At 32.3% G+C, this 27203-nt stretch overlaps 3 protein-coding genes across 4 annotated transcripts; all 3 read right to left on the bottom strand.

Annotated features, from left to right (window-relative positions):
* Positions 1–746: 746 nt before the first annotated feature.
* On the bottom strand, positions 747–2004 carry LOC110228048. The gene is made up of 4 exons (XM_021024127.1): positions 1742–2004; positions 1378–1648; positions 939–1290; positions 747–831 (listed from the first exon to the last, which is right to left on the bottom strand). The coding sequence occupies exons 1-3, from the start codon at positions 1871–1873 to the stop codon at positions 1184–1186; spliced, it is 510 nt and encodes a 169-aa protein (XP_020879786.1). The 5' UTR covers positions 1874–2004; the 3' UTR covers positions 747–831; positions 939–1183.
* Positions 2005–4420: 2416 nt separating this feature from the next.
* On the bottom strand, positions 4421–7581 carry LOC110228049. 2 transcript variants are annotated; one of them, XM_021024128.1, is made up of 7 exons: positions 7317–7581; positions 6824–7244; positions 5352–5523; positions 5145–5259; positions 4895–5037; positions 4708–4792; positions 4421–4626 (listed from the first exon to the last, which is right to left on the bottom strand). In XM_021024128.1, the coding sequence occupies exons 3-7, from the start codon at positions 5449–5451 to the stop codon at positions 4581–4583; spliced, it is 489 nt and encodes a 162-aa protein (XP_020879787.1). In that variant the 5' UTR covers positions 5452–5523; positions 6824–7244; positions 7317–7581; the 3' UTR covers positions 4421–4580. The 2 variants fall into 2 exon arrangements, with proteins under 2 accessions (XP_020879787.1, XP_020879789.1); XM_021024130.1 differs by lacking the exons at positions 6824–7244; positions 7317–7581 and having other exon boundaries at positions 5352–5577.
* A 3279-nt stretch (positions 7582–10860) lies between these two features.
* LOC9313413 lies at positions 10861–11791 on the bottom strand. Its single transcript, XM_021024131.1, has one exon. It carries the CDS (start codon positions 11303–11305, stop codon positions 10922–10924), a length of 384 nt encoding a protein of 127 aa, XP_020879790.1. The 5' UTR covers positions 11306–11791; the 3' UTR covers positions 10861–10921.
* Positions 11792–27203: the final 15412 nt, after the last annotated feature.

Here is a 27203-nt window from a genome sequence, read left to right as displayed (position 1 = left end):
GAGTAAGTTAACATTCTTTAGAAGTAGTTAATAACTAAATTATATACTTTCATGATTGACAGGATATATTATGATAAGAATATCAAACAATAGGGAGCACGGATCTCGGATCATCAACCTATTATTGAGGTTAGTGTCATTCAGAAGGATCAGTTTATAGTAAATTTTGCTCAATATAAAAAATTCTTTCTGTTCTCTGAAATTTAAAAACATTATTAACATAAAAACCCTACACAATTAGATGCATTATAACAAAAATTCTTTCTGTTCTCTGAAATTTAAAAACATTATTAACATAAAAAAAAAAGATATTTCATAGCTTGTGCTAGATCATAGCACAATAAAAAAAAGATATTCAATGCTTTCTTTTACACAGAAAGCTTACGAATTAAGCAAAATAAAAGTAAAAAATAGATAAGAAAAATAAAAAAACAACTGAACATCAGAGTTTTATTTTACAAATACGGGAATAGCACATTGCTTAAAAAAAGTTAACAAAACAAAGCATTAAAGGAAATCCAAGATAGAATATAACATAGGAGGAATTTTTTTGATCCCATCCACACAGCTGCAAATCTTAGTTAGAATCACCGTCTTCATCAGAAACATTGTCATTATCTGAGGATGTTGTCTCTTTATTTCCAGCGGTGAAAAAGCAGCTGCGAAAATAAATATAACTAACATAAGAATATAAAAACTTATGTATAAATAAACCAATTTAAATTTCATATATACTGTGGAAATATATGTAGCAGTCTCTGTTAATGTCACTGAAATTTTCATCGATGAACATTCTTGGACAACCTCCTTTCGTAATCAAGCAAGGTTTACCTGAAAACACACAAAAAATACCATAATTAGTATGGACTGAAATTTGTTGGCTATATAAACAGTCAAATATGGATTATGAATCTAAAAATTAGTTTGGAGAACATCACCTCCAAACTCTGATATCCTCCAAAAACGCAGAACAACCATGATTGGTTGATTGTGATAATTCACATCACATATTCTTCTAGAATACTTCCTAACAAATTCTTCACAGAAACTTCCTTTTGCAACACAATTAATGGAATGGCCACTACATGTAATGATACATAATAAAAATATAATGACACTTTTGAAAATCTGATAACTAATACAACTCATATAGACGTAGACTATATTGATTTTCCAATAAAACTTACGCAAGGTCCTTTAATGTGAAAGTAACATAGCTTGAATCCAAATCACTTTCTCCTTCAAGTAGTCTTCCAATAGGAGAGACACTCCTAACCACTCCAACTACATCTAAATATGGGAATAAGTCAAAAATTAGGCTATAAGAGTAAATAAAAAATAATATAAAAAATTTGGAACTCTAATCCAGAATATTACCAACAACGAATTGCTTATCTTCTTCTGATGGATTATTGATCCTTAGAAAATCAAGACACTGCAGGAATTCGGAAGTGAATTTCTTTTTGTAGTAAGCCATAATTGTCTTCTTATTAAAGCTAAGTTGGTAAGGATGATTAGAGTTCCTTTCACGCAATGAAGGTGGGATCACATCGAAATCCCAAAGAAAGTACCACTTTTCTTCTTTGAGGTTTCTAGGAAAATTTTTTTTGTATGAATCTGGAGGAACCACAACATCAATTCTGGTACCCTGAAATATAAAACGTTAAAAAGATTTTTCTCCCTCATCATCTATAATAAATCTATAGAAAAAATGATATAAGAAGGAGAAAATAACATATACCTTGTCATCCACCAAAATCATGGTAGTCTGATCATTGGGATGCTTGGGAGGATGATTCCAAATGCTCAAGATCTTAACAACTACAAACCATTCCTTCTTCTCGAGAGTTAAATAAGTTAAAAAAGTATTCATTTGGAAAAGATTAGAGTAATCGTCTGAAAAGTTTGAAAGCTGATGATTTTTTGTTTGTGGAAACTCTTGGGAGAACTTGAGTGTGATACATGTAGAAATCAATATATGTATTTATACACATCTTGAAAAGGCCAAACCTATAGGATAACCAATAGAAACAATTAAGAAAAGCCCAAAAAATCATTTTTATATATTACTAAATTAGAGAAAACAAAAACTTTATATGTGACAACCTTTTGCAAAACTTGACCATTGCATATGATTGATGTATTGGCACAAGTTAACAGCTTTTTTGGTTTTCAAAGTGACTATGTTTCTATGACAGCTCAGAAAGAAACTTTAATTTGATGATAAAAAGCAGCTTTTTTTTAAAATTTGAACTTTTGACTATAGTTAATATCACGGACCTTTAAAGTTCATATGATCTTATATGCATGCTGAAATGAGAAAGATTATTTGGTTAACAAAAAAAAAAAAACTATTCAGTAACTTATATAAATAGTAACGTACTGACATTAAAGGTCCATCATATTCACGAATGATTTAAGTTCTTAACAATGCAAATAACTTTTGGCAAAGTACATTTAAACATATAGTAAAGTCTCTGGGAATCTTAAAATTTAAAGATAGTCAAATAACAAAAAACAAAAAGAGATAACAGGTATATATCAAAGTACAAACTGATAAAACAGATGATTCAATTTTATCCTCCTAGCTTTGTCTTAGTTAAAATCCACTTCCTCCATCTGATCATCATTTTCCTTGGCGATTGCAAATGATCGACTAAATTATAAAAAGCAAAGAGGAAATATTAGTTATCTTAATCTCATGCTAATTAAAATATAAGAAAACCATAAAGTATGAAATTACATGTATCTGTAGATATCGAAATCTGGAAATTGTTCATCAATAAAAACCCTTGAACAGCCAGCTACACTCATTAAGCAAGGTGACCTTATAGAGGAATAAACAAAGAGAGTTTTAGATTAAATAAATATGCATATATAGTTTTTGATCAAATTAATAGAAATAATGTAATTCAATATAGTTAAGCACCTTTTATTTCGGAGATCCTCCAGAATCGCATAACAGCCACGATAGGATCATTGTTGTATCTAGGAGAACTTAAACGTGTAGATAATTTGTTAACAAACAGCTCACAAGACTCTCCAACTGCAACACATATCATCTTTTTGCCACTAAAAATATAAATAACATAGAGATTATTCAGGTTAATACAATCTAGCTTCATAAAATTATCATGTAACACTAAACATAATAAACAAAAAAGCAAAACTTACTCATTGTCCTTAATCTTCAACATCACATGTCTTGCTTCATAATCGGTTTGTCCTATACCACAGACAAAAGGCACTGTTCGAATGGGAGACACACTTGTTATCAAACCAATAGCATCTACACAAGAAAACAAATATATTCAGATTAATGGCTCTTGACAATATATCTAAATTATGTATATAGAACTTACCAGTTACATGCTCCCTTTCTTGTGTTCTAGCATATTTGATTTCATCATAATCAATGAAATCCAGGTAATTGTTGATTGATCTAGGAGTTATGTGAACCATTTTTGTTTCCCACTTACATTGAATCATGAAAGGGAGCCAAGAGTATCTAGAAATGGGATTTTGGGGAACAACGTTGAAATCAGACATGAAGTACCATTCACCTTCTTTGAGATTCTTTTTGAAATTGTGTCTGTATAGAGCATTTGGGATTATAGCATCGATTTTGTTTCCCTACATAAGAGATTTTATAAGAATTGTGATATTATAAGATGTCCACAACTAAGTCTGTGATAAAACAAATAAAACTAAAAAGAAACTATAACTCATAGGTAACACATACCTTCTCATCAACCAAAATCATGCTTGTAACCATACTCAAATTTGGTGTGGAATGAAGATTCCAAATACTCAAGATCTTTAAATGAACCTTTCACTTCATTCTCTCGTTGTTCAAATCAGAAACAAAATCCATGGGATACGAAGAGTTTGACATTTAGATCTAGTTTTACTTCACGGTTGTCTTATTAATGGAAGATAAGAGAATTAGAGAGCAAACAAAATAAATATAACTTGGTTAAAAGATTTGATAGTCTGGATTCTGATAACTTAAACAAATACTAATAAGTATAAAATGCTTTTCAAAATACTACTCAAGTGTTTTGTTTACGTTTTATGTCAGGTAGAAATGATAGACATTGGGTATATCAAAACCAAAAATCCGGTTTTGAATGATGACTATTGTTTTATATGATCATTTTATTAGTTTTACTTCCCAAATGAAGTATCCTATATTATATGTATAGGTGAATACAAATCATTTCAATAGTAGCTAATAATATATTATATAGATTGTGTATCCATATTTTTCAAGAGGCTTTTGATTGGTTTTGATAAGATTTTGCAGTGAACTGTTATATTAAAAGAAATCTATATACTTTGTCGTTTAGTAGCTCTTATGCTAATAATTAAAAAAAAACATCAAAACAATGGAATATAAAGAGTTATGAAATTAAAATGCTGTAGAACAATTCATGAGATTAACTTGATAGCAAATGTAGGATAACATTGTTTGAAACTTAAATCCAAAAATTATCAATCCGAAATTTGAAATATAACAACCTAAATAGATAAAACCAATGAAGATAAAACATCAAGGGAACTTCCGTCATTAGATTCTCTTAGTCATCATCATCTTCATGTTTATCTTCATCAGTGAAGCTACGACTGTGAAAAAACAAAGACCAAATTAGTGTGTCTCTTGTAACATTAATAGTCAATTGTATAATTAGTAAAAATGACACTTACACGTATTGTGGAATATCCAAGTCGTGGAAAGTTGGATCAAGATACAAACGGGAACAACCAAATTCACTCATCAAGATATTTCTTCCTATAGAACAATTGTATAATATATAATTTAGAAATATTCACTATTTCAAACACATAAGATAGTCTAATTAACAGAAGGAAACAAAGAATTTTTAGAACTAACCATCAAACTCTGTAATTCTCCAGTTGCGAAGAACAGCCACGATTGGTTCATAATTATAAGTAACCAAGTCGACCTTAGCAGACCAGTTGGTCATAAACAAATCACAACACGTACCAACAGCAATGCACTCAATTATTCCACCCCTAAATAATATTTCATGAATTGCATTATGTTTATATGCTTTGAAAATATATCATAAAACATCTTTGATCTTACATATAGCATAAAATATATTAAGAGAAAAACATACATATTGTCCTTTATCTTAAAAGCCACAAATCTTGACTCATTGTCTGACCCTCCCCGAGGACACACATAAGGAAATCTTCGAATAGTATTGACAGCAGCAATCACACCAATAGCATCTAAACTCAAAAAATGAACAATAAAAACCAACTATAATCAGTAATCTAAAATATATGGATTCCACATAAAAAAAATTTCTAGAAATCTTTACCAATCACAATTTCTTTATTCGATTCTATAGCATACTGGACTTCAATAGGGAAAACAAACTCAAAGAAGTTACTCCATGATCTCTGTTTCACAGGCCACATTCCTGTTTTCGAGATAAACCTGATTTCAAATAGAGATGGTGAATATATGATTGTGTTCTCTGGTTGGATAACCTGGAAATCAGACAGATGAAACCAGAATCCTTCTTTCAGTACTGGTCGAAAATTTCAAAGGTACTAGATCATGACCCGTACTATACAGCACGGGATTTAATATTTTGTATAAATCAAATTGTATATTTTGTTTGAAGAATTAAATAATAATATAATATAATAGTATAATATAAAAGGGAATATATCATAATGTTTTATTTTTATTACTATTTGGATATCATGTTGTATATTTCATTTGACGATGGTTGTATATTTTGTTTGTAGAACTAAATAATAATATAGATAATAAATTTTAAATTTATATTCCATATCATATTGGACTATTTTATTATAGGAGTTAAATGTTGTTTTAATCTAATTTATTTGAAAAACATGACTTGGTAATAAAGAAAGAGAGAATATTGTATTGTATATAAAATATATTTAGCTGCATTAGAATTCTATTTTTGTTTATATGAGATTAACAATTTATTTGGTTCAATTAGGTATTCATAATTGTATTGTGTCATTGAGAACGAAAAAAATATTTGTATTGTGTTGAAGTTTTTACATGGGCTCTATTGGGATTTGTTTGCTCAGTTCTAACTATATTTGGCCCAGTATCACCAGATTTTACCTTGCGGTATTCCGCGGGTTGATTTATTTAACTTAAAAATTAAATTTTTATTTGTATTTTTTAATATTATTTATTTTGTTAAGTATTTAAGATTATTTTGATTATTAATTTTAGGATTTCACCCGTCATATATATACCGTCACGTATTAATATTGACACAAACCCGTCCCACCATATAACCCCGTTCCGTGAAATTAAAAATCATTTTGTTAATTTTCTTTTTAATAATACTTTTATTTAAAATACATATAATTTGAGTCAATTTAAAAGTTTGATTTCAAATGGTTTCCATAATATATATATATATATTTAAATATCATAAATACTTTATAGAGTTCAAATATTATTAATATTATACTTTTTATAGAATTTAAATATCATAAATACTTTAACCGTTTGACCCATTGACCCATTGACCCGTCTTTTAATGAATTGGTTATTATTAGTGACATGGAATTAAAATGATTATGATTAGAGATCTATAATGGCAAATATTATAATTTCTTACAAAATCAACTTTACAATTTATAGGATGTATTTCCCAAATAATAGTATAGGATGTAAATAATTAGATTATATAATGAGATTAAATATTGAATAAGAATTTGCTAGTTATAAACTCGATCTCTCAAAAAAAAAAAATCTCATTATTTGTTTAAAAGTATGATAATAAAAAAAACTCACTGTTCATCTTCTCAGATCATTTGCATGCTCTCCTAATTTAGCAGTATATGGCTTCTAGAATGAATAAGTCTTGAATCGGATGCACCAGCCGGTTTTGAAAATCTTCACATCTATAAGGTAAGTGAAATCAAATTGTCAACAAATTTAATGAGATGTTTTTCTGAATTTTAAAAAAGTAATATGATTTATTAACATAATTAGAGTATGATTTTCTGAATTTTAAAAAGTAAACTGATTTATTACAAAAAAAGTATACTTCAAAATATTCACGTTTAAGGATAAAGTATATACAACAAAAATATTCAACGCTTGCTTAAGCAACGGATGCCCACTGCAGATTTTATACTTTTTGAGAAAAAGAAATGATTGAAAAATTCTTCCCAACTAAGTTTTTGATAGCAGATGTCGATGCCTCTTCAATCTGTAATAAAAAAACACTTGTAAATCAGAAACATAATTTTTCTTGATTTTCAAATTTGCTTTTATCACAAACCTCTGTTAGTGTTCGACATATTCTTTCTTCACTCCATTCTGAATTTTGAAATCCTACAATCACAAGGTAGACTATTGTCAAAAACAATTTCTAAGATAAAGAACATTAGAAAAAAAAAAAGCGTGAAAGATTTCAAAAATGGCTGCTAGAATAAATTTTGTGATTTGTGAATGATTTAGCCGGATCATATATTATCTATTTATAAGCTAAGAAGAGAGTCGGCTAATCATTATCACAATTTAGGTTTGATATGATCATATCTTTTTAAATTTAAGATTTAATGCAAATTGAATATATATGAGATCCGTTTTGAAGATTGTATTTACTGTTTTGAAAATTATGTTCAAAAATAAATTTTTGTTTCCTTAACTACAAAATCTCTACGTGGTTAACAATTTTTGAAAGATTTTAGATTATAACTATATTTTAGAAAAATTCGAATATTTTGTTGATTTTTTTATTGGTGTTTGTTGTAGTTGCTTAATACAGGGGATTTGAATTTTAGTTTTGAATCTATTCGAATAAATATAAAATTGTTATGGCAACTACTAAGATTTAGGATGTTATATTTATTTCTGATTTAGTAAATTAAAAATATCATTTCTATATGTATTTATCTTTGCCAATCTGCGAAATACACATAGACAAAAATTTTGAGACAATCCCGATTTAAGGATTTTGGAAATATCTATTAATATATTATCAAATTTAATTATTTTACATAAATATAATTTCGTTTTTTCTTCCATATATATTAATCATAATTAATTAGTATAGTTTAGTCAAGGAAATATTTTAAAATCTAAACTAAATTTCGTTGTATGATTAAAAATTATTTGTATCTAAACAAAATTCATGTTTGTTATATTCGTGATTGACTTCCTATATATTAGGTAATATCAATAATATTTTTAAATCTGTTTGACCCATTGACCCGTTTTTAATGAATTGGTGAATATTAGTGACATAGAATTAAAATGATTATGATTAGAGATCTCTAATGGCATATATTGTAATTTCTTACAAAATTAACGTTACGACTTATAAGATGTACTTCCCAAATAATAGTATAGGATTGAATATATATGAGATCCGTTTTGAAGATTGTATTAACTGTTTTGAAAATTATGTTCAAAAATAAATTTTTGTTTCCTTAACTACAAAATCTCTACATGGTTAACAATTTTTGAAAGATTTTAGAATATAACTATATTTTAGAAAAATTTGAATATTTTGTTGACTTTTTTATTGGTGTTTGTTGTAGTTGCTTAATACAGGGGATTTGAATTTTCGTTTTGAATCTATTCGAATAAATATAAAATTGTTATGGCAAGTACTAAGATTTAGGATGCTATATTTATTTCTGATTTAGTAAATTAAAAATATCATTTCTATATGTATTTATCTTTGCCAATCTGCGAAATACACATAGACAAAATTTTTGAGACAATCCCGATTTAAGGATTTTGGAAATATCTATTAATATATTATCAAATTTAATTATTTTACATAAATATAATTTCGTTTTTTCTTCCATATATATTAATCATAATTAATTAGTATAGTTTAGTCAAGGAAATATTTTAAAATCTAAACTAAATTTCGTTGTATGATTAAAAATTATTTGTCTCTAAACAAAATTCATGTTTGTTATATTCGTGATTGACCTCCTATATATTAGGTAATCTCAGTAATATTTTTAAATCCGTTTGACCCATTGACCCGTTTTTAATGAATTGGTGAATATTAGTGACATAGAATTAAAATGATTATGATTAGAGATCTCTAATGGCATATATTGTAATTTCTTACAAAATCAACGTTACGACTTATAAGATGTACTTTCCAAATAATAGTATAGGATAATGGATTAGTATATAACATTTTCAATAACATTTTTGAACTATATGAGTATTATAATTCAAAATAGCATTTTTTATAAAGTCAATTGATATAAAATGTTTTCAATGATATATCATTTTCATTAACATTTTCAATAACATTTTTGTGTCACATTTTCGAATTATATGTTAGTATACAACATTTTTACTAATTGTGTTACATTTTCGAATTGATTAGTATATAACAATTTCGAATTATATTAATTGTGTAATATAGTTATTATCGAAAAATATATGAATTATATTTATATGAATTATATAAACAAAATCTTTTAATATCTTTAAACCCGTTGACCCGTTAATATATATTAGTGACATGGAATAAAATTTTATGATTAGAATTCTCTAATGACATATATTGTAATTTCTTACAAAATCAAGTTATGATCCTTAGGATGTACTTCCCAAATATTAGTATAGGATGTCCCAGATGGAATCCTTGCATCGATTCTTCCACCCTACAGAACCAAAACATTTAAAGTACTTGTATGACAAACATAAATATAGTTTTATTGCAAGATAAAAGTAAATAGAAAGTGAAGCAAAAGTTTGATACCTTTTCATCAGCCAACATCATGATTGTTTCAGATCCAGCAGAACCCAAATCTTGTTCCCACATACACATAATCTTAACATAAATCCTCCATGTTGACGAGTTTACATGCAAATCAGATATACTGTGAACCAACTCCATGGGATATACACGTTTGTTTCTTTGCATTGAAAGCAGAGGAGTCGATGGTTTCTGAGATGATATGAGAAGAAAATATAGGTATATATAGACGAATATGACTGTATAGATCCAAAGAATATAGTTAGAATTAGATATGGAAATATGAATCGTTTCGATGTGTTTGTTTGATATATCTCATTTATTATTATTTAAATATGAGGTAGATAATGATTAAGAATGATTTCATATAATCACAGTTTCCATATATTTAGTTCTTCAAGATACTCTATATAAATTATCCGGATTCAAGATAAATTATCAGCAAGCTGGTGTAGAAGTTGTTTTAGATTTTGGATATGATTTAGATATTTTATTATTATTAAGATTACAAAATTATATTAACAAATTTATGAAGAATCTAAACTTACATACAACTAATTCAACTGATATTGTAAATTAATTAACTGTTTGTTGATTTATTTACAGGATTATGCTAAAGCAGTTAAAAAAAATTGGATAAAGATCAGTCTGGACAAAGCCATTAAAATAAGTAAGTCTCGTTAAAGTAATCATGCTATACTCTAATTTGAGTTATAATGGTTTTAGGATTATGGATAGTTTCTAAAGTAAAATAAATCAGATTTGTCTTTTGTTAGATATACCGGAGAAAGCATATGAATATGGCTTGGTCTCTTCTCCACGATCCAATTTGATATGAACATATGAAATTAGGCCATAATTAAGAGTTCTATTACACGCTTTGGCTTAAATAGTGGTTCTGGAATCGTTATTGTTAGGAGGATAGAACAAATAATCAAATAAGTAACACCACAATGATAAACCTTCTAAAATAAAACTCTTAGATAGAAATTGAAACTAAGGAAAAAATGTCTGATAAGATGTTGTTTGAAAAACAGAACATAAAAAATAAGATAGAAATGTAAAAACGATACCTAATAGAAAAAAAAAAAAAAAAAAAAAACTAATCCATGAGATCAACTTTATTTTAGATTGTTGAGTCTTCCCTTAACTCACTTTGCTCCCTTCTGGCCTTCGAGCTTCTCAAGCTTAATGTTCTTCAAAAGAACTTGCTTCTGTTCTGCTTCACTTACTTTGGTGATGGCTTCTTGACCTGCCTCATCAAGTTTGTGTATGAACTTAGGCTGATCATGTTCCTTCGAATTGTCTACAGCCAGGACACCATGGACTTTAACATCAGTAGACTGATCATTTTTCTCCGGAGTGTCTAAATCAATGACACCATCGTCTTTGACATTAGATTGTATTCCAGTGCATTGTTTCTTGCTTGTGGAGTTTTGATCAGATCCATCCGAAGTATCTTCTTTTCTCTTTGATGATGGTGTAGACAGTGAAGTATTGGTAGTGTCATCCTTATGAGAACTATTAGTCAGCATCAAAACCTAAAAACATTATGAATTTTTAATTAGGCGAGGAAGGAACAACAAAGATTATCACATCATATAAATCACACTGAATTTAGGAAAATGTATTACCTGGTCACTGGAACTCATGGATGAAAGATCAACAGGATAATCAACTTCAGGTTCAAGGGCAGCGTGATTAAGGTTCTGACTTGTTAAAACCTCAGAAACTTTGTATTCATCATTTCCTCTTGAGATATTATCTTGCTCAACACAAAGAGCAATCTGGTATGTTTTACCAATAATGTTTTTCAGAACATCAGGGAGTGGCAGGGGATCATCAAGCTGTGTTTAATAGTATACAGGAAGGGTATCATATATTTACCAAGATGTAAATAAAACGAAATGTAATGAATACAATTAGAAAATACCTCTTCAGTTGTAGGATCCACGAGATCACAAGCTGGAATACCTATGATTTGTTCAACAAAACTATCAAACAACATAAGTTTGCTCTCCCCTGTGTTATTCATAACGTCTAGATGCAGCCAGTACCTATGCAATTAAGAATTATATTCAATATAAATAAAAATTATGGTAGAATATGATAAAAGTAAAGGCAGATACAAAATAGGATAGCAACAATTACCTTGCTTCAACAGAGGATACGTTTGTATTACATTTGTCACACATCCAAATTATCTTCTTGGCACCAGAGCTAAGAAGTTTTTTGCTTTTGAGAACTTTTTTGTTACATTTGATGTGGGCAAAATAATACCACGACCAGTCCAAGTCAATTGACAAAATGGTACAGATGAGCTTGATCTTTTCAACCTTAGAAAAGATTAAGGATTCAACTAAATTAGTTAACTAAGATGAAAATAATAAAAGACAACAAATATTAAATCTATGATAGAGATACCTCGAGAGAGGCCTTTAGCTCAGCAATAGTCTTCCTTGGGAATTGTTTGGATCTCTCTTCACGCACCTTGAGAGGCTGTAATCTAGGTTTAGGTTCCATTATTGTCAATGCAAGTCCATCAGAAGGAAGCCTGAGAAACGCAGAATTAGTTAGTTTTCGTAATTTATATTTAGATATATAATGAGACAGTTAAATGAAAACACAACACTCACATTTGCTTAAAATCATCCACCTCTGTCAAGACAGAGTTGATCAAAACGTCAGAAGCATCAAAAGAGTTTGAAATACTTCTGATTTCTGAAAAACATAATGGTTTTCAATCAGTAACAATATTTTTTACGTAATATATGGAGTTATCCGTCAAATATGTCATGCAATACCTTTGTAATGGCACAACTTAGCCCACCGGATCAAACAAATGACCTGTCCTCCAATAGAATCTTTTGAGACTTTGCTAATTTGATCAGCAAATCTTCCCCACAGTAAACATGGTAGACGGTTATCGCTAAAGATAGAAATGCAAAATAAAAAATAAATATGATCAAGATAAACTCCGAAATAATGACTTATTATAGATATTATATAAAACATTTACTCAGTGTCTCTTAGTTGGAAATCAATCTTCTTGTTAGGCTTGCCTTTGACATCCATGATTTGCATTTCCCCAACATTCACCAGTTGGCCAATGATATCTATAGCAAAGGTAAAACACATTATTTAGTACAATATACATAGTACAAAAATTCACAAAAAAAAGTAAGCTGCAGAAAAAACTGACCAACCAACTTGTTTTGATCAAAGGTACCACTTAGTACTGAATTAAAAGGAACTAAATCTAGCCAAATCGATTCCGAAATCGTCTCAGAGGGGGAGATGACAGTAGAGTACTCAAATATAATTCTGTAGTTATGAGTTGTTGGTCGATACATTCATGTTGCCTTCTTCACTGAAAACTCGTCAAATATTCTCCACTCTCCTTTCTTGATTCCACTTTGCAACTTCTGGAGGTGTTCTTTCTTAATTCCTGCTTGAATCTTGTTACCCTGCATTTATAAGAAATAACTGGTAAACCAATCTAATAACATAAATACTTAAAACAGTTTGCTAAAACACTTATTCATTGTTGACAAACAAAATCCTACTTACATAAGCATCAACCAAGACCATTTCAAAAGACATCCCAGCACCCTGAGTATAATGATTCCACGTATGCAGAATCTTAGCTTGAATACGCCAGGAAGTCTTGTAAGGTTTCAAGTCTTTGATAGGAGTGTAGGGACTGACCATGGCCATTTTGAAGGGTTCTGTTTCGTGTAAAGAGGTGATTTTGTGAGAATGTACTAAAGCAGTCTCGTCGTTATTCCAATTTATAAGCATTGGAGGGCGGCTTTGTTAGATACAGTAGCTCCGAAAAATATTATCAAATCCTTTTGAGCTAATTAAAATTAGTTGTGAAATTTAATCCATATAGGTATATTCTCTATTAGGTGGAATATAGTGATTGAAACTAATCTAAAGATATTAGTTTACAAAATATAAATGACAATTTTTATTAGTTTCAAAGCGGATTATTCTTAACATTAAACATATAAATGGTTTTTAATCTTATCACTATCGAAACCGTATTGGTAAGATTTAGATCTTCATCCTCATATCGTATATGTCATTTCAAATATCAAATACAATCTAAAATTAGTTAGAAAAAAATCCGAATACCTAATAGTTTTGGATTAGTTTTGTTTTGATTTTAAACTAATCTAAAGCTCTCTTTTAAATATGAAATTATATAGATACTGGATTAGTTTTGTTTTGATTTTAGAAACATTGATGAAATAGTCAATCTTTAACATATAAATTAACCAAAAATATACAAATATTTGAATCTTCACTATAAGAATTAGAGACATAGGATAACATAGATAACACAGAAAACATGTAAAAATGTAAAAACATACAATAACATACAATGCAAAAATATACAAATATTCGAATTCTCCCTCGATATGAAGAGGCACGAATTATCTTCCATGAACCAACCATAACATGAAACGTTTTGTTTTTGGTTTCTGTCTCTTCTTTATCTAATATATTTAAGCTTTTATGTGATAAGATGTTTGGGAAAAAACCCGAAAAAACCGCCATCTATTTTTTTTTTGGCCGTTTAATACTTGTGTTTTTAAATTTGGAATAAAAATACCTCATTTAATTTCGATTGCCTTTTAAAACTATCATTTTTTAAAACTTGGTAATTTCGAACCCGAGACTTAACAGTCGTTACTGGGCGTAACGGAATTATTTAACGGCGTTAAATTTTAACCGGGAAAAAATCAAGAAAAACCGCCATCTATTTTTTTTTTTGCCGTTTAATACCTGTGTTTTAAAATTTGGAATAAAAATACCTCATTTAATTTCGATTGCCTTTTAAAACTATTGTTTTTTAAAACTTGGTAATTTCGAATCCGAGACTTAACAGTCGTTACTGGGCGTAACAGAATTATTTTACAGCGTTAAATTTTAACCCCACATGTTTATATAAATATATACAAACTGCTCACAACACATTACGAGAATGTCAATGTGGTTTAGTGGTAGCGTGTGTCTTTTTTTAAACCACCAGATCCGGGTTTGAATCTTAAACCTGTTTTTTTTTTCTCTTTGTTCTCCACTTCGAATAACTTCCCATCAGTACAAAGTTAAGACTCGAAATGCAAACAAAAGATGAATCATAGAGCGATTTCAACAAATCGATTCTGCAATTAGATCTACCATTGAAAAAGAACAGCAACTAAATCGACATCAATCAGATCAGATCTATACATAAATGGGATGGATCTCGGCAAAAACCCATTACAAAAAAGAGATTCGAGTGAAGAAGAGAAAGAGAGAGAGACTAGTTTGCATCATCGGAGATCTGAGAAGAAGAAGTCGTCGTCACCACCGGCGAAGAAGACGAAGAACACAAAAAGAAATTAATAAAAAAAAAATGAGGTTGAAGTCTTGAAGAGTCAAACCCAGCTTCTAAGGTTTACAAAACTAACATGCAAACAGATAGTATATATTTATATGCAAACAGATAGTATATATTTATATAAACTCGTGGGGTTAAAATTTAACGCGGTTAAATAATTTTGTTACGTCCAGTGACGACTGTTAAGTTTCGGGTTCGAAATTACCAAGTTTTTAAAAACGATAGTTTTAAAAGACAATCGAAATTAAATGAGGTATTTTTATTCCAAATTTAAAAACACAGGTATTAAACGGCCAAAACAAATAGATGGCGGTTTTTTCGGGTTTTTTGCCGGTTAAAATTTAACGCCGTTAAATAATTCCGTTACGCCCAGTAACGACTGTTAAGTGTCGGGTTCGAAATTACCAAGTTTTAAAAAACGATAGTTTTAAAAGGCAATCGAAACTAAATGAGGTATTTTTATTCCAAATTTAAAAACACAGGTATTAAACGGCCAAAAAAAAAATAGATGGCGGTTTTTTCGGGTTTTTTCCCTAAGATGTTTCATAAGAAATGTAAGTAATTATGAATTAATTGTTTGGTGTTGTTGTTTATGAAAAATACGTGGAAGATCTTATTGTTGTGGGAATCTTCTTAAACCCGTTTCTAAACCCGTTGACCCATGATTTGTGAAATGGATAGAGTGCTAATTGTCTATAATAACCTTAATGAATTTGTTCTAAAATGAGCTTTTTGTAATTGCATTCTCATGTAATTTTTTACAAAAGAGAAGGTTAGTAAAGGGTTTCTAATAAATTGTACTCCACAAATAATAGTATAGGATAATATTATATATTTATATTTTCGAGCATATTTTATATTACTAACAAAAATTCTAAACCTTTATCTATTTTTTCACAAAAAATAGGCCTTTCTAATGATGAAGTTAAAGTCAATTCTTTAAGGTTTAGATTTGCTTTCTGATATTGTTTTTAAGAATCTGTTTGTGTGGATTTTAAAATCTCTGCATTATATCTTGGATTTTGATTATAATAATTTACTCATGAGACTCGAAAAAAGTTTCATTTCAAATGATCTAATATGCAAAGATTTTACAAGTCTTTTAGTTTTAAATAACACTGGATTTTAATAAAATCTTTTAAATCTTAGTTGAATAACACCAAAACTATTAAAATCTAATGAAGTATAAGATCCAATAACACCAGTTTTTAAAGTTAAATTTTAAATCATTAGTTGAATAATACTGGATTTTTTTTTTCGTCTAGATTTATTATTAATTGCAAATTATGAGAACTGTTATATAGACGATTCTACAACTGACAATTTCTACCGATCCTTAGTAGATCCACGACAGACTACACTTTCTTCTTCATGATCTTGATGAATACCTTCAATGATCCACGACCTGGCGACACTTCCTTCTCTGCGTAGAATCCTGACGCACGGCTATAATTGTACATCGCTGAAGATCTTCTGCACACTTTCCTCCATTAATCTGCAAATTTGATAATAAATCTCAATATCTGGGACTCGAACCCCAGACCTCTTAGTGTAGAAGCATTAATCAACCCTTGATCAACCAATGGGCCAATGGGCTTCCACAAACACTGGATTAGTGTTGGATTTCAATTCTATTAAAATTCATCGTTGAATAATACCATTTAAATATTCTTTCAAAAAAATATGTGTTTCTGGTCCAAGCACCTCTGCCATATACCTTTGGGACGGGTTCGAACTGCTACGAAGAATATGCATATAAGATATGTACGTAGCTTGAAGAAAATTTTGCATAAATTCGAATAGTTAACAATATGAAAATAAATTAGATTGATATCAGCTACAAATTTTCAATGTTCGATAAAAGATTTTTCTTCTCTAATTAGAGGTTGTTCGTTTCTATATCCAAATGAAGTATTCGGATGCTAGCATCCACATGTTAATTTCAACGAACTTTAGTAAGTTAGTCATAGATGATGTAAAATTAGTTGCACCCAATATAGTTGGATATTTTAGATGAAGTAAATTTAGAGCTTGAATGCAAAATCAATAATGTCTTTTAAATGTAAAAATAAAAAATTAAAAGTTTGGTTTGGCAATAAAATGGCAAAATCGCAGGTTTAGAACACTTTCCTTTACAGCTGAAACTGTAGAATTACAGTTGTACTTTACCAAAATCACAATAGGTTTGGGCACCGAAATCTCATTTTTAAGAAAAATAGCAGAATCTTACTCTGATGATAATACCACAAAATCTCCTTTGGCGTTAATATTGTGAAATTGTAGAATCTAAATTAGGTGCCAAAATTTGGATTTTAATATTTAGGGCCAAAACCATATTTTTGTAATTATTTAATTTATTTTATTATCAATATTCTATTTCAATTTTTAATTTTTATAAATAAATTCATATGGCATCAAATTAATTATTTAAAGGACATATCATTTTTAGTCGTTTCTTTATAAGTTGCATCCATTTTTTTCCAAACAAAGTTGTACTCAAATACAACATCCAAAAAAAAAAATGTTAAAATGAACATTTAAGATGATAAATTTAATCGCAAGATCTAAATAAATAAATAAATAAAACAAACAGAACCTAAAAGGACAGAGTCGTGATCATATATTTGACATAAACTGAAGCTGATAAAAAGTTGATGAGTATACACTGTTTGGACTAGGTACTTCACATTTTAGGCCAAAAGAGATTGACAAACGATATGTTGATGCAGTCCGTGAAAAAACAAAAATACATACTGTATATTGTGGTGTACCAGAGAGAATTAAAGAGTTATAAACTGAGACATGGAAAACTTCATTCCTATAACACGTGGGATTATTAAAATGCAAAACTAAATTATATACTACAAGAAAACAGGCGATTACCGACTACGATCGGCGACTAATTGTGTAGTCGCTAAATTAGACGACTAATATACGACTATTATACGACTAATGTTACGACTACAATTATATAGTCGTCGTATTGTCGCTAATTAACGACTACATACTGTAGTCATTCTAATAGTCGTAAATTAGCGACTATTATACGACTACAATTAAAACCTCGACTATAGACGTATTATAGTCGCTAAATTGGCGACTATATTGAATGACTAATGACTGTAGTCGCTAAATTGGCGACTATATTGAATGACTAATGACTGTAGTCGCTAAATAGGCGACTATTTAGCGACTGATTCGGCGGGTCGCATAATAGTCGTTAAAACGTCGGTAAATAGTCGTAAAATGCCGGTAAAAAACATGTTTTTTTCATGAAGAGGTAGATGGGGTTGGTGTACCGGTTTTTGGCGAGTAAAAGTAATAGTCGTATTTTAGTCGCTGTTTAGTCACCAAATTTGTCTATATAACAAAAATCACTCTCTCTTCTCTTCATTACAACAAACATAATCAACACTTAAAAGAAAAAAAAAAACAGAGCGTTTATAAGAAAAAAAAAACGTTTATAGTTATTTATTCTAGAGGAATGGCGGGAAATTACAATTATGGCGGTAATGACGGCTGTAATTATCGAGAGTGGATGTACAAGAGGTTCGATGAAGCAACGGGAAATTTTTCAAAAGAATTTGAAGCGGGTGTGGAGGAATTCTTGACGTTTGCAAATAGCCAGCCTATAGTCCAGAGTAATCGCGGTAAATTTCACTGTCCTTGTAGTGTTTGCAAGAACAATAAACATATCTCGGGTAGAAGAGTTATGAGTCATCTGTTTAGTCATGGATTTATGGTAGATTATTATGTTTGGTATAAACATGGAGAGGAACTCAATATGGATATAGGACCAAGTTACATTGATAGGACGTATGTAAGTGAGAATTATGAAGTAGGGGGTAATGTAGCAGAAGATCCATATGTGGATATGGTGAATGATGCATTTCGTTATAATGTGGGGGTTGATGATAACTATTATGAGGATGTTAGTTATCAGAATGTGGAAGAACCAGTACTAAACCATTCGAAGAAATTCTACGACTTTTTAGAAGGTGCAAAAAATCCATTATACGATGGTTGTCGTGAAGGCCAGTCACAGTTATCGTTAGCTGCTCGAGTCATGCAAAACAAAGCGGATCATAATATGAGTGAAAAATATGTGGATTCGGTTTGCCAAATGTTGACAGATTTTTTACCAGAAGGAAACCAGGTAACCGGTTCGCATTACCATACCGAGAAATTGATGCACAATTTAGGTCTTCCTTATCATACAATTGATGTTTGTATGAACAACTGTATGCTTTTCTGGAAAGAAAATGAAAAGGAAGATCAATGTCGGTTTTGTGGTGCACAAAGATGGAAGCCTAAGGATGACCGTCGAAGAACCAAAGTACCATATAGTCGTATGTGGTATCTACCTATTGGTGACCGATTGAAGAGAATGTATCAGAGCCACAAGACAGCAGCGGCAATGCGATGGCATGCAGAGCATCAATCAAAGGAGGGAGAAATGAATCAACCTTCTGATGCGACCGAGTGGAAATATTTCCAAGAGCAACATCCCCGGTTTACCGAAGAACCTCGTAACGTTTATCTTGGATTATGCACAGATGGGTTCAATCCATTTGGCATGTCTCGTAATCATTCGTTGTGGCCAGTGATCCTAACTCCATACAATTTACCCCCTGGTATGTGCATGAATACAGAGTATTTGTTTCTTACAATTCTGAATTCAAGGCCTAATCATCCGCGAGCTAGTCTCGATATCTTCCTCCAACCGCTTATTGAGGAGTTAAAAGAGTTGTGGTCTACTGGGATCGATGCATACGATGTATCTTTGAATCAAAATTTTAATCTGAACGCAGTGCTAATGTGGACGATAAGCGACTTTCCTACATATAGCATGTTATCAGGATGGACCACCCATGGAAAATTATCTTGTCCAATTTGTATGGAGGATACAAAGTCTTTTTATCTACCTAAGGGAAGGAAGACGTGTTGGTTTGATTGTCACCGAAGATTTCTTCCTCACGGTCATCCATTAAGGAAGAACAAAAAAGACTTCCTAAGAGGAAGAGACGCATCTAAAGAGTATCCACCTCAATCTTTCACCGGTGAACAAGTTTATTACGAGAAGTTAAATGGTGTAAATCCACCATGTACCAAGGACGTCGGTGGAAACGGTCACGAAAAGAAGATGCCTGGTTATGGGAAGCAACATAACTGGCACAAAGAAAACATACTATGGGAGCTGCCGTATTGGAGGGACCTCAATCTTCGTCATAATATTGATGTGATGCACACAGAGAAGAATTTTTTGGACAACATTATGAATACTCTTATGAATGTGAAGGGTAAATCAAAAGACAACATCATGTCAAGATTGGATATAGAACAATTTTGTTCTCGGCCACAGTTACATATTGATAGTCGGGGTAAAGCTCCTTTTCCAGCTTACACATTAACAGCAGCTGCCAAAACAAGTTTATTGGAATGTGTGAAACATGCGGTTAAATTTCCAGATGGTTATTCGTCAGACTTGGCTAGTTGTGTTGATATGGAGAATGGCAAGTTTTCAGGCATGAAGAGTCATGATTGCCATGTTTTTATGGAGCGACTACTTCCATTTATCTTTGCAGAACTCCTAGACCGGAACGTCCACATTGCGTTATCAGGTACTAATAATCACACATTCCATATAGTATTTATTCTACTTATCTTTAAACATGTTTTGATGATACACTTAACCTCTTAATTGTATGTATAGGGATTGGAGCATTTTTCCGGGACTTATGTTCGAGGACTTTGCAGAGTAGTCGCGTTTAGATTTTAAAGCAGAATATTGTCCTAATCATATGCAACTTGGAGAAGATATTTCCACCATCATTTTTTGATGTGATGGAGCACCTGCCTATACATCTCCCGTACGAAGCTGAATTTGGTGGACTTGTCCAATATAGGTGGATGTATCCTTTTGAGAGGTTTTTCAAAAAGTTGAAAGGAAAAGCAAAGAACAAAAGATATGCGGCAGGATCAATTGTTGAATCATATATAAATGACAAGATTGCTTATTTCTCAGAGCACTACTTTGCCGATCATATACAAACAAAATCAAGGTAATTTAATGCATTGATCACTATTTTTGATGTGAATTACTTTTAATTAACTCATTTGGATCAGGTTAACAAGATTTGATGAAGGCGAAGTACCTGTATATCATGTCCCTGGAGTACCTACTATTTTTACTCACGTCGGGAGGCCAAGTGGGGAAATGCATGAAGAATGGCTTTCCGAAAAAGACTATCAATGCGCACATGCATATGTTTTACGAAATTGTGACTATTTTCAACCAATTGAGAGGTATATAAGTTGATATCTCTCCTAAAATCACTCTTTAATTTGTAATATACATGATAATTTCTAATATATTTGTTTCTGTTTTGCATAGTATGTTCAAGGATTTTTTATCTACAAAATATCCAGATTTGACCGAAAAAGAACTCTCCACGAAAAGAGCTGAAGAATATCATTTATGGGTGAAAGACTATGTATGTCATTAAATAACTTCTACATGCATGGATTTCAACTTTTGTATTGATGTTGGTTTATATTTATATGCAGGTTACATATTGGAACTCGACGAATCCATTTCCTACTTGGGTTCAAGAGATAGTCCATGGACCTTTGAACAAGGTCAAAACTTGGCCAATGTACTTTACAAGAGGTTATTTGTTTCATACGCAGAAGCACGGAGCTGGACCAAAGACATGTAATTATGGTGTGTGTGTTAAAGGTGAAAATTACACGGATGCATCAGATGAGGCAGATTTCTATGGAACCTTAACGGATATTATTGAACTCCAGTATGAAGGCATGGTCAATTTGAGGATCACTCTTTTTAAGTGTAACTGGTATGACCCTAAAATCGGTCGAGGTACTCGGAGGAGAAATGGTGGCGTAGTAGACGTTCTATCATCGAGAAAATACAATAAATACGAGCCATTTATTCTAGGTATGTACTTATGTATACCACCCATTTATTCTTGATATCATATATATATATATATATATAAATCTCATGCAAAGTTTTATGTCTACAGCCTCTCAAGCAGATCAAGTTTGTTATATTCTATATCCATATACAAAGAAACCGAAGCAAATTTGGCTCAATGTTCTAAAAGTGAATCCAAGAGGAAACATTTCAGGAGAATATGAAACCAATGATCCGACTCTTTTGCAAACAGAAAATGATGATGCTGTTTTGATGACTACAATTGAAGATCTTGTACTAGACAATCCGGTAGAGAGATCAAACCCAATAGTCCTCGATTACGATGTCTGCGATGCTGAACCAGAAGATGAATTCCGATGCAATTTATCGTCTTCTGATGAGGAAGAACCAGAATCCGATGAACCTTACTAAATATTTTCTATATGTTCGTACTTGTGTTTTTTTGTATGATATTAATTATGTTTATATGTTAAGGTTATCTACTTATGTTTATTATGTTTTAAATAAAAATGCGACATTTTACCGTCTTTTAAACGACTATATATCACATTATGCGACTAATTGACGTCTAAATAGCGACTAAAATAAATGAAATGAGCCAATTACTCGGTCCAAGCCCAATAACACACAACCCATAATATATATTAACTTATGCGACTAATTGACGTCTAAGTAGCGACTAAAATCAATTTAATGGGCCAATTTACTCGGTCCATCAGTAGACGGAACCGCCCGAACAAAAACGACACAACCCTAATTTTCCTCATTTCGCCTCTTTCGATCTTCTTCTTCTTCCCCAATTCTCTCTGAAAACCCTAATTTTTCTTTCTCTGTTCGATCGGTTTCTTCCCCAATCGATCGATTTACTTCGATCTTCTTCTTCTTCTTCCCCAGTTCTCACTGAAATCGATCGATTTACTTCCATCTTCTTCCCCAGTTCTCTCAGATCTCTCAGATGGGTGGCCGAGGAAGAAGGAGAAGAAACGTGCCTAACGTTTCTCAGAGAGTCGTAGGGACGACGCCTGGTCTACGACCTAATAGTCTACCCAGTCAGTACAACTTCACTCCGGCGGTCCAAGTGCCTCCGACGCAGTCTCCTCAAGTACCACCTGCTAATTTACAAGGTCAGGCAACGACAGTCCGGGACTATCCACCGCCTCAGCAACTATTCCAGAACTCCGGAACTCAACCACGTGGAGTTGATACGACTCACTCAGAAGAAGTGGAGAACAACCCACAGCCTCAAGCGACTCCTCAGCAAGAGGCTCCAACCTCACCAATTGTTCAGGATTCTCCGGCTCATAGTGAGGCTCATCCCCACACGACTTCCTCGCAAGGCAACAACTTCCAGGACGAGATTCCTCACGAGTTGTCGGAGCTGCAGGAGGACTCGCTGTGGGCATTGAATGCGTTGCTTAGTGTGCCTGGTAGGGAACAGTGGACCACCGTGCTCTGTCCCGAACCCGTGGAAAACACCTCATGGTATGATTCTTGCTTACTTCTTATTCTGCCTTTATTTTATGGTTTATGGAGTTGTTGTTTCTTGTTCTATGATGGCTAATTTACGTGACTTATTCGTCAGACCTGTTGCATAGTTAAATTTTGTGTGGACTAGTTGTTTCTTTTTCTCTGATGGGTAATAATCTTGAATAATGTCGACTTGTTGCAGACTTGTGTGTGGACTTGTTGTATCTTGTTCTTTGGTGGGTGATGAACTTGAAATATATGGACTTGTTGTATCCTTGTTTATTTTTTAAGTTTCATATACTATATTAACCTCTTTTCTTCTTTGATTGTTTCATATTTATGGAGGTTTACTCGTGACCATGGGAATGCACTAGTTCGGAAGATTACTAAAGTTTGGACTGGCAAATTTGATGCTCCCTACTATAGCTTTACTTTGGTGCATGTGGACAGAAGAGAGAGATACTTTCTCGAATTCGCGGTACTGTTTTCTTTCTCTGTCTTTATCCTTCTAATATAGAGTACTTTTCTTGTTTTTAATATCACTTACAATTCTTTTTTTTTTTGTAGAAAACACACCACTGGGATCCCTTGATAACAGGCACCGAGCAATAATATTTTGAGGATATATGTCAGCGCCGGATGAAAGATATGGTTAGCGGAGCGAGGACAGGTCGAGAGCGACCTCCATGGATTGGTGACACTCTCTGGGAAACAATGTGCACCTACTGGGACACTGAAGAAGCGAAGAAGAGGAGTAAAACATATTCAAAAGCTCGCAAGTCTGACCGTGGCGGACTTGGTCCTCACGTTCATTTCTCAGGCCCTAAGTCGTTTCAACAAATCAAAGATGAAATGGTCAGTGACTTCATATATCTGTTATTTATTTATCTTTTCATTATGACTGGTTAACACATGTTATTTGGTTACAATGCAGGAAGAGCAACTGGGAAGAGCGATCAGTCTTGGTGAGGTTTTCATCAAGACCCATACTAGGCCAGATGGTACGTATGTTGATCGGAAGGCGGAGAAAATAGCAACAACTTACCAGCAGAATTTGGAACTGAGGTTGTCTCTGCTAGAGGCAGATGCTTCGAGTGTTTCAGATGGCGAGTCACGTCCCCGGGAGCTCACAGCAGACGGAACCGAGTAGATTGAAACTATTTCGATCAATCTATCTAAAAAACAACGTTATAGTATTTGAAACTATTTCGATCAATCTAATTTTTTTTTTTTAAAACCAAACTTACAGATTGACTATCGGCTTTTGGATCAAATATTAGTTGAAACAAATATTACTTAAATGGTGCAAGATTAACTTATAATTTGTGTATGAATTTGTATTGCCCATTCATTCATATGCACATATTACTATGGTTGTCTATAATTCACATATAAATTGACCGTTTACTTGAAAATACTATGCAATTCTCCACCGACTTAAGTTCTCCACCAATGACACTTGGAATCATACACGAACCACTTTAAATAAGGTAGTGTGACAAAAAGGGGTCTGGTTTGCTCACGCCACACCGAAATACTCCGTCTATATTTGGTTAGCAGTTCAATATAGGCTTTCAACAGGTGATATAATGGTCCAGTTGAAATGAGGGGTGGGGGGGGGGAGGGGGGAAGCGGAATGTGTTTTTTCGTGTGTTTTTAAAACTTTTTATGTATGATATTAATGAATTTAGGATTTTAAAACACTATTTCCGGATATTCGCAGATACGAATACGGATATCTTAAAAAAACCGGATATCCGCTATGTTTACAGTACAAACGTTGTGTTATTAAATGCTTAAAGATCAATCGACGTTTTGTGGGCATCCACAACTACTTCAAATTTATGTGGGGGGAGGTGGGGGAGGGGGTCGGGGGAATGTGTTTTTTCGTGTGTTTTTAAAACTTTTTATGTATGATATTAATGAATTTAGTATTTTAAAACACTATTCCGGTTATTCGTGGATACGGATACAGATATCCGCTATGTTTACAGTACAAACGTTGGGTTATTAAATGCTTAAAGATCAATCGACGTTTTGTGGGCATCCACAATTACTTCAAATTTATGTGGACAAAGATTACATTAGACTACATCTTTTGATATTTTCTCTTGAGTGGTAAGAATCTCTGTTCAAAAAATCTCTGCCTAATCTGATTATTCCCCGTTTAATTGCTAGATCCACCCTATCCGCCTCGATTAGTGACTATTCTTCTAAAGAAATTAGTTACCCGATTACTTTCCGCCTAGCGAAAGTAATCCCTGGAATATATACCCCATTCCGTCCAGCCAAGGGGAACGCTTTTCCGATGAACCATCTAATTCACCATCTTAACTTTAACCACACACTCTTGAGCTCCATAATGGTTCTCCAACAACCAGGACCTAACTCCATAATACATGGAAGCTTCTGCAAGGTTCAACTCAAACCGAGCTCATTTTCCCAACCAACAATACAACTTGCCATTGTTTTCTCTATGCCAAACTGTCTCGGAAACATATAAATATAACAAGAACAAACCGTAAAAACAAAATCCCACTGTTGATTATCTAGCCCGCAATACCATGCACGACTCCATAAATTGGCAGCTCGATCGGACATCGTTACAACCTCCAAACGATGCCCACAATAACCAATCTTGAAACTGTTCTTGTTCCATGAAACTGTTCTTGTTCCATAAAACACTTGGGTTATTAAATTCTTAAAGATCAATCGACGTTTTGTGGGCATCCACAACTACTTCAAATTTATGGACAAAGATTACATTAGACTACATCTTTTGATATTTTCTCTTGAGTGGTAAGAATCTCTGTTCGAAAAATCTCTGCCTAATCTGATTATCCTCCGTTTAATTGCTAGACCCATCCTATGCGCCTCGATTAGTGACTATTCTTCTAAAGAAATTAGTTACCCGATTACTTTCCGCCTAGCGAAAGTAATCCCTGGAATATATACCCCATTCCGTCCAGCCAAAGGGAACGCTTTTCCGATGAACCATCTAATTCACCATCTTAACTTTAACCACACACTCTTGAGCTCCATAACGGTTCTCCAACAACCAGGACCTAACTCCATAATACATGGAAGTTTCTGCAAGGTTCAACTCAAACCGAGCTCATTTTCCCAACCAACAATACAACTTGCCATTGTTTTCTCTATGCCAAACTGTCTCGGAAACATATAAATATAACAAGAACAAACCGTAAAAACGAAATCCCACCGTTGATTATCTAGCCCGCAATACCATGAACGACTCCATAAATTGGCAAGCCTTCAAAATTCGCCCATCCAACTGCTTTTATCTCCATCTTCCCTTCACTTTCTTTCTCTTCTTCCCCACACCCAAACCGAAATCAACCCTCTCTCTTCTTCTCACCACCATCTATATCACCAAAGTACACTTATATTTTTGGTCAACTGTCCTGAGAGAACTCTACAGTTAAGCGTGCTTGAGCTGGGAAAGTTTCAGGATGGGTGACCTTCCGGAAAGTGATTATCAGTCCTGATCTAAGACATCGGTAATGCTGAGGAAAGCGGCGAAGCTAGGTGGAGAAAGCCGGTTGAGTTTTAAGCAGTGGCCCTCTCTTCGAGTGATCGGTGGTCTGTGCAGTGTGTG

The sequence above is a fragment of the Arabidopsis lyrata genome, assembly GCF_000004255.2.
Source record: "Arabidopsis lyrata subsp. lyrata unplaced genomic scaffold ARALYscaffold_5, whole genome shotgun sequence".
Classification (NCBI taxonomy): Eukaryota; Viridiplantae; Streptophyta; class Magnoliopsida; order Brassicales; family Brassicaceae; genus Arabidopsis; species Arabidopsis lyrata.
This window is presented reverse-complemented; position numbering and strand designations above follow the sequence as displayed.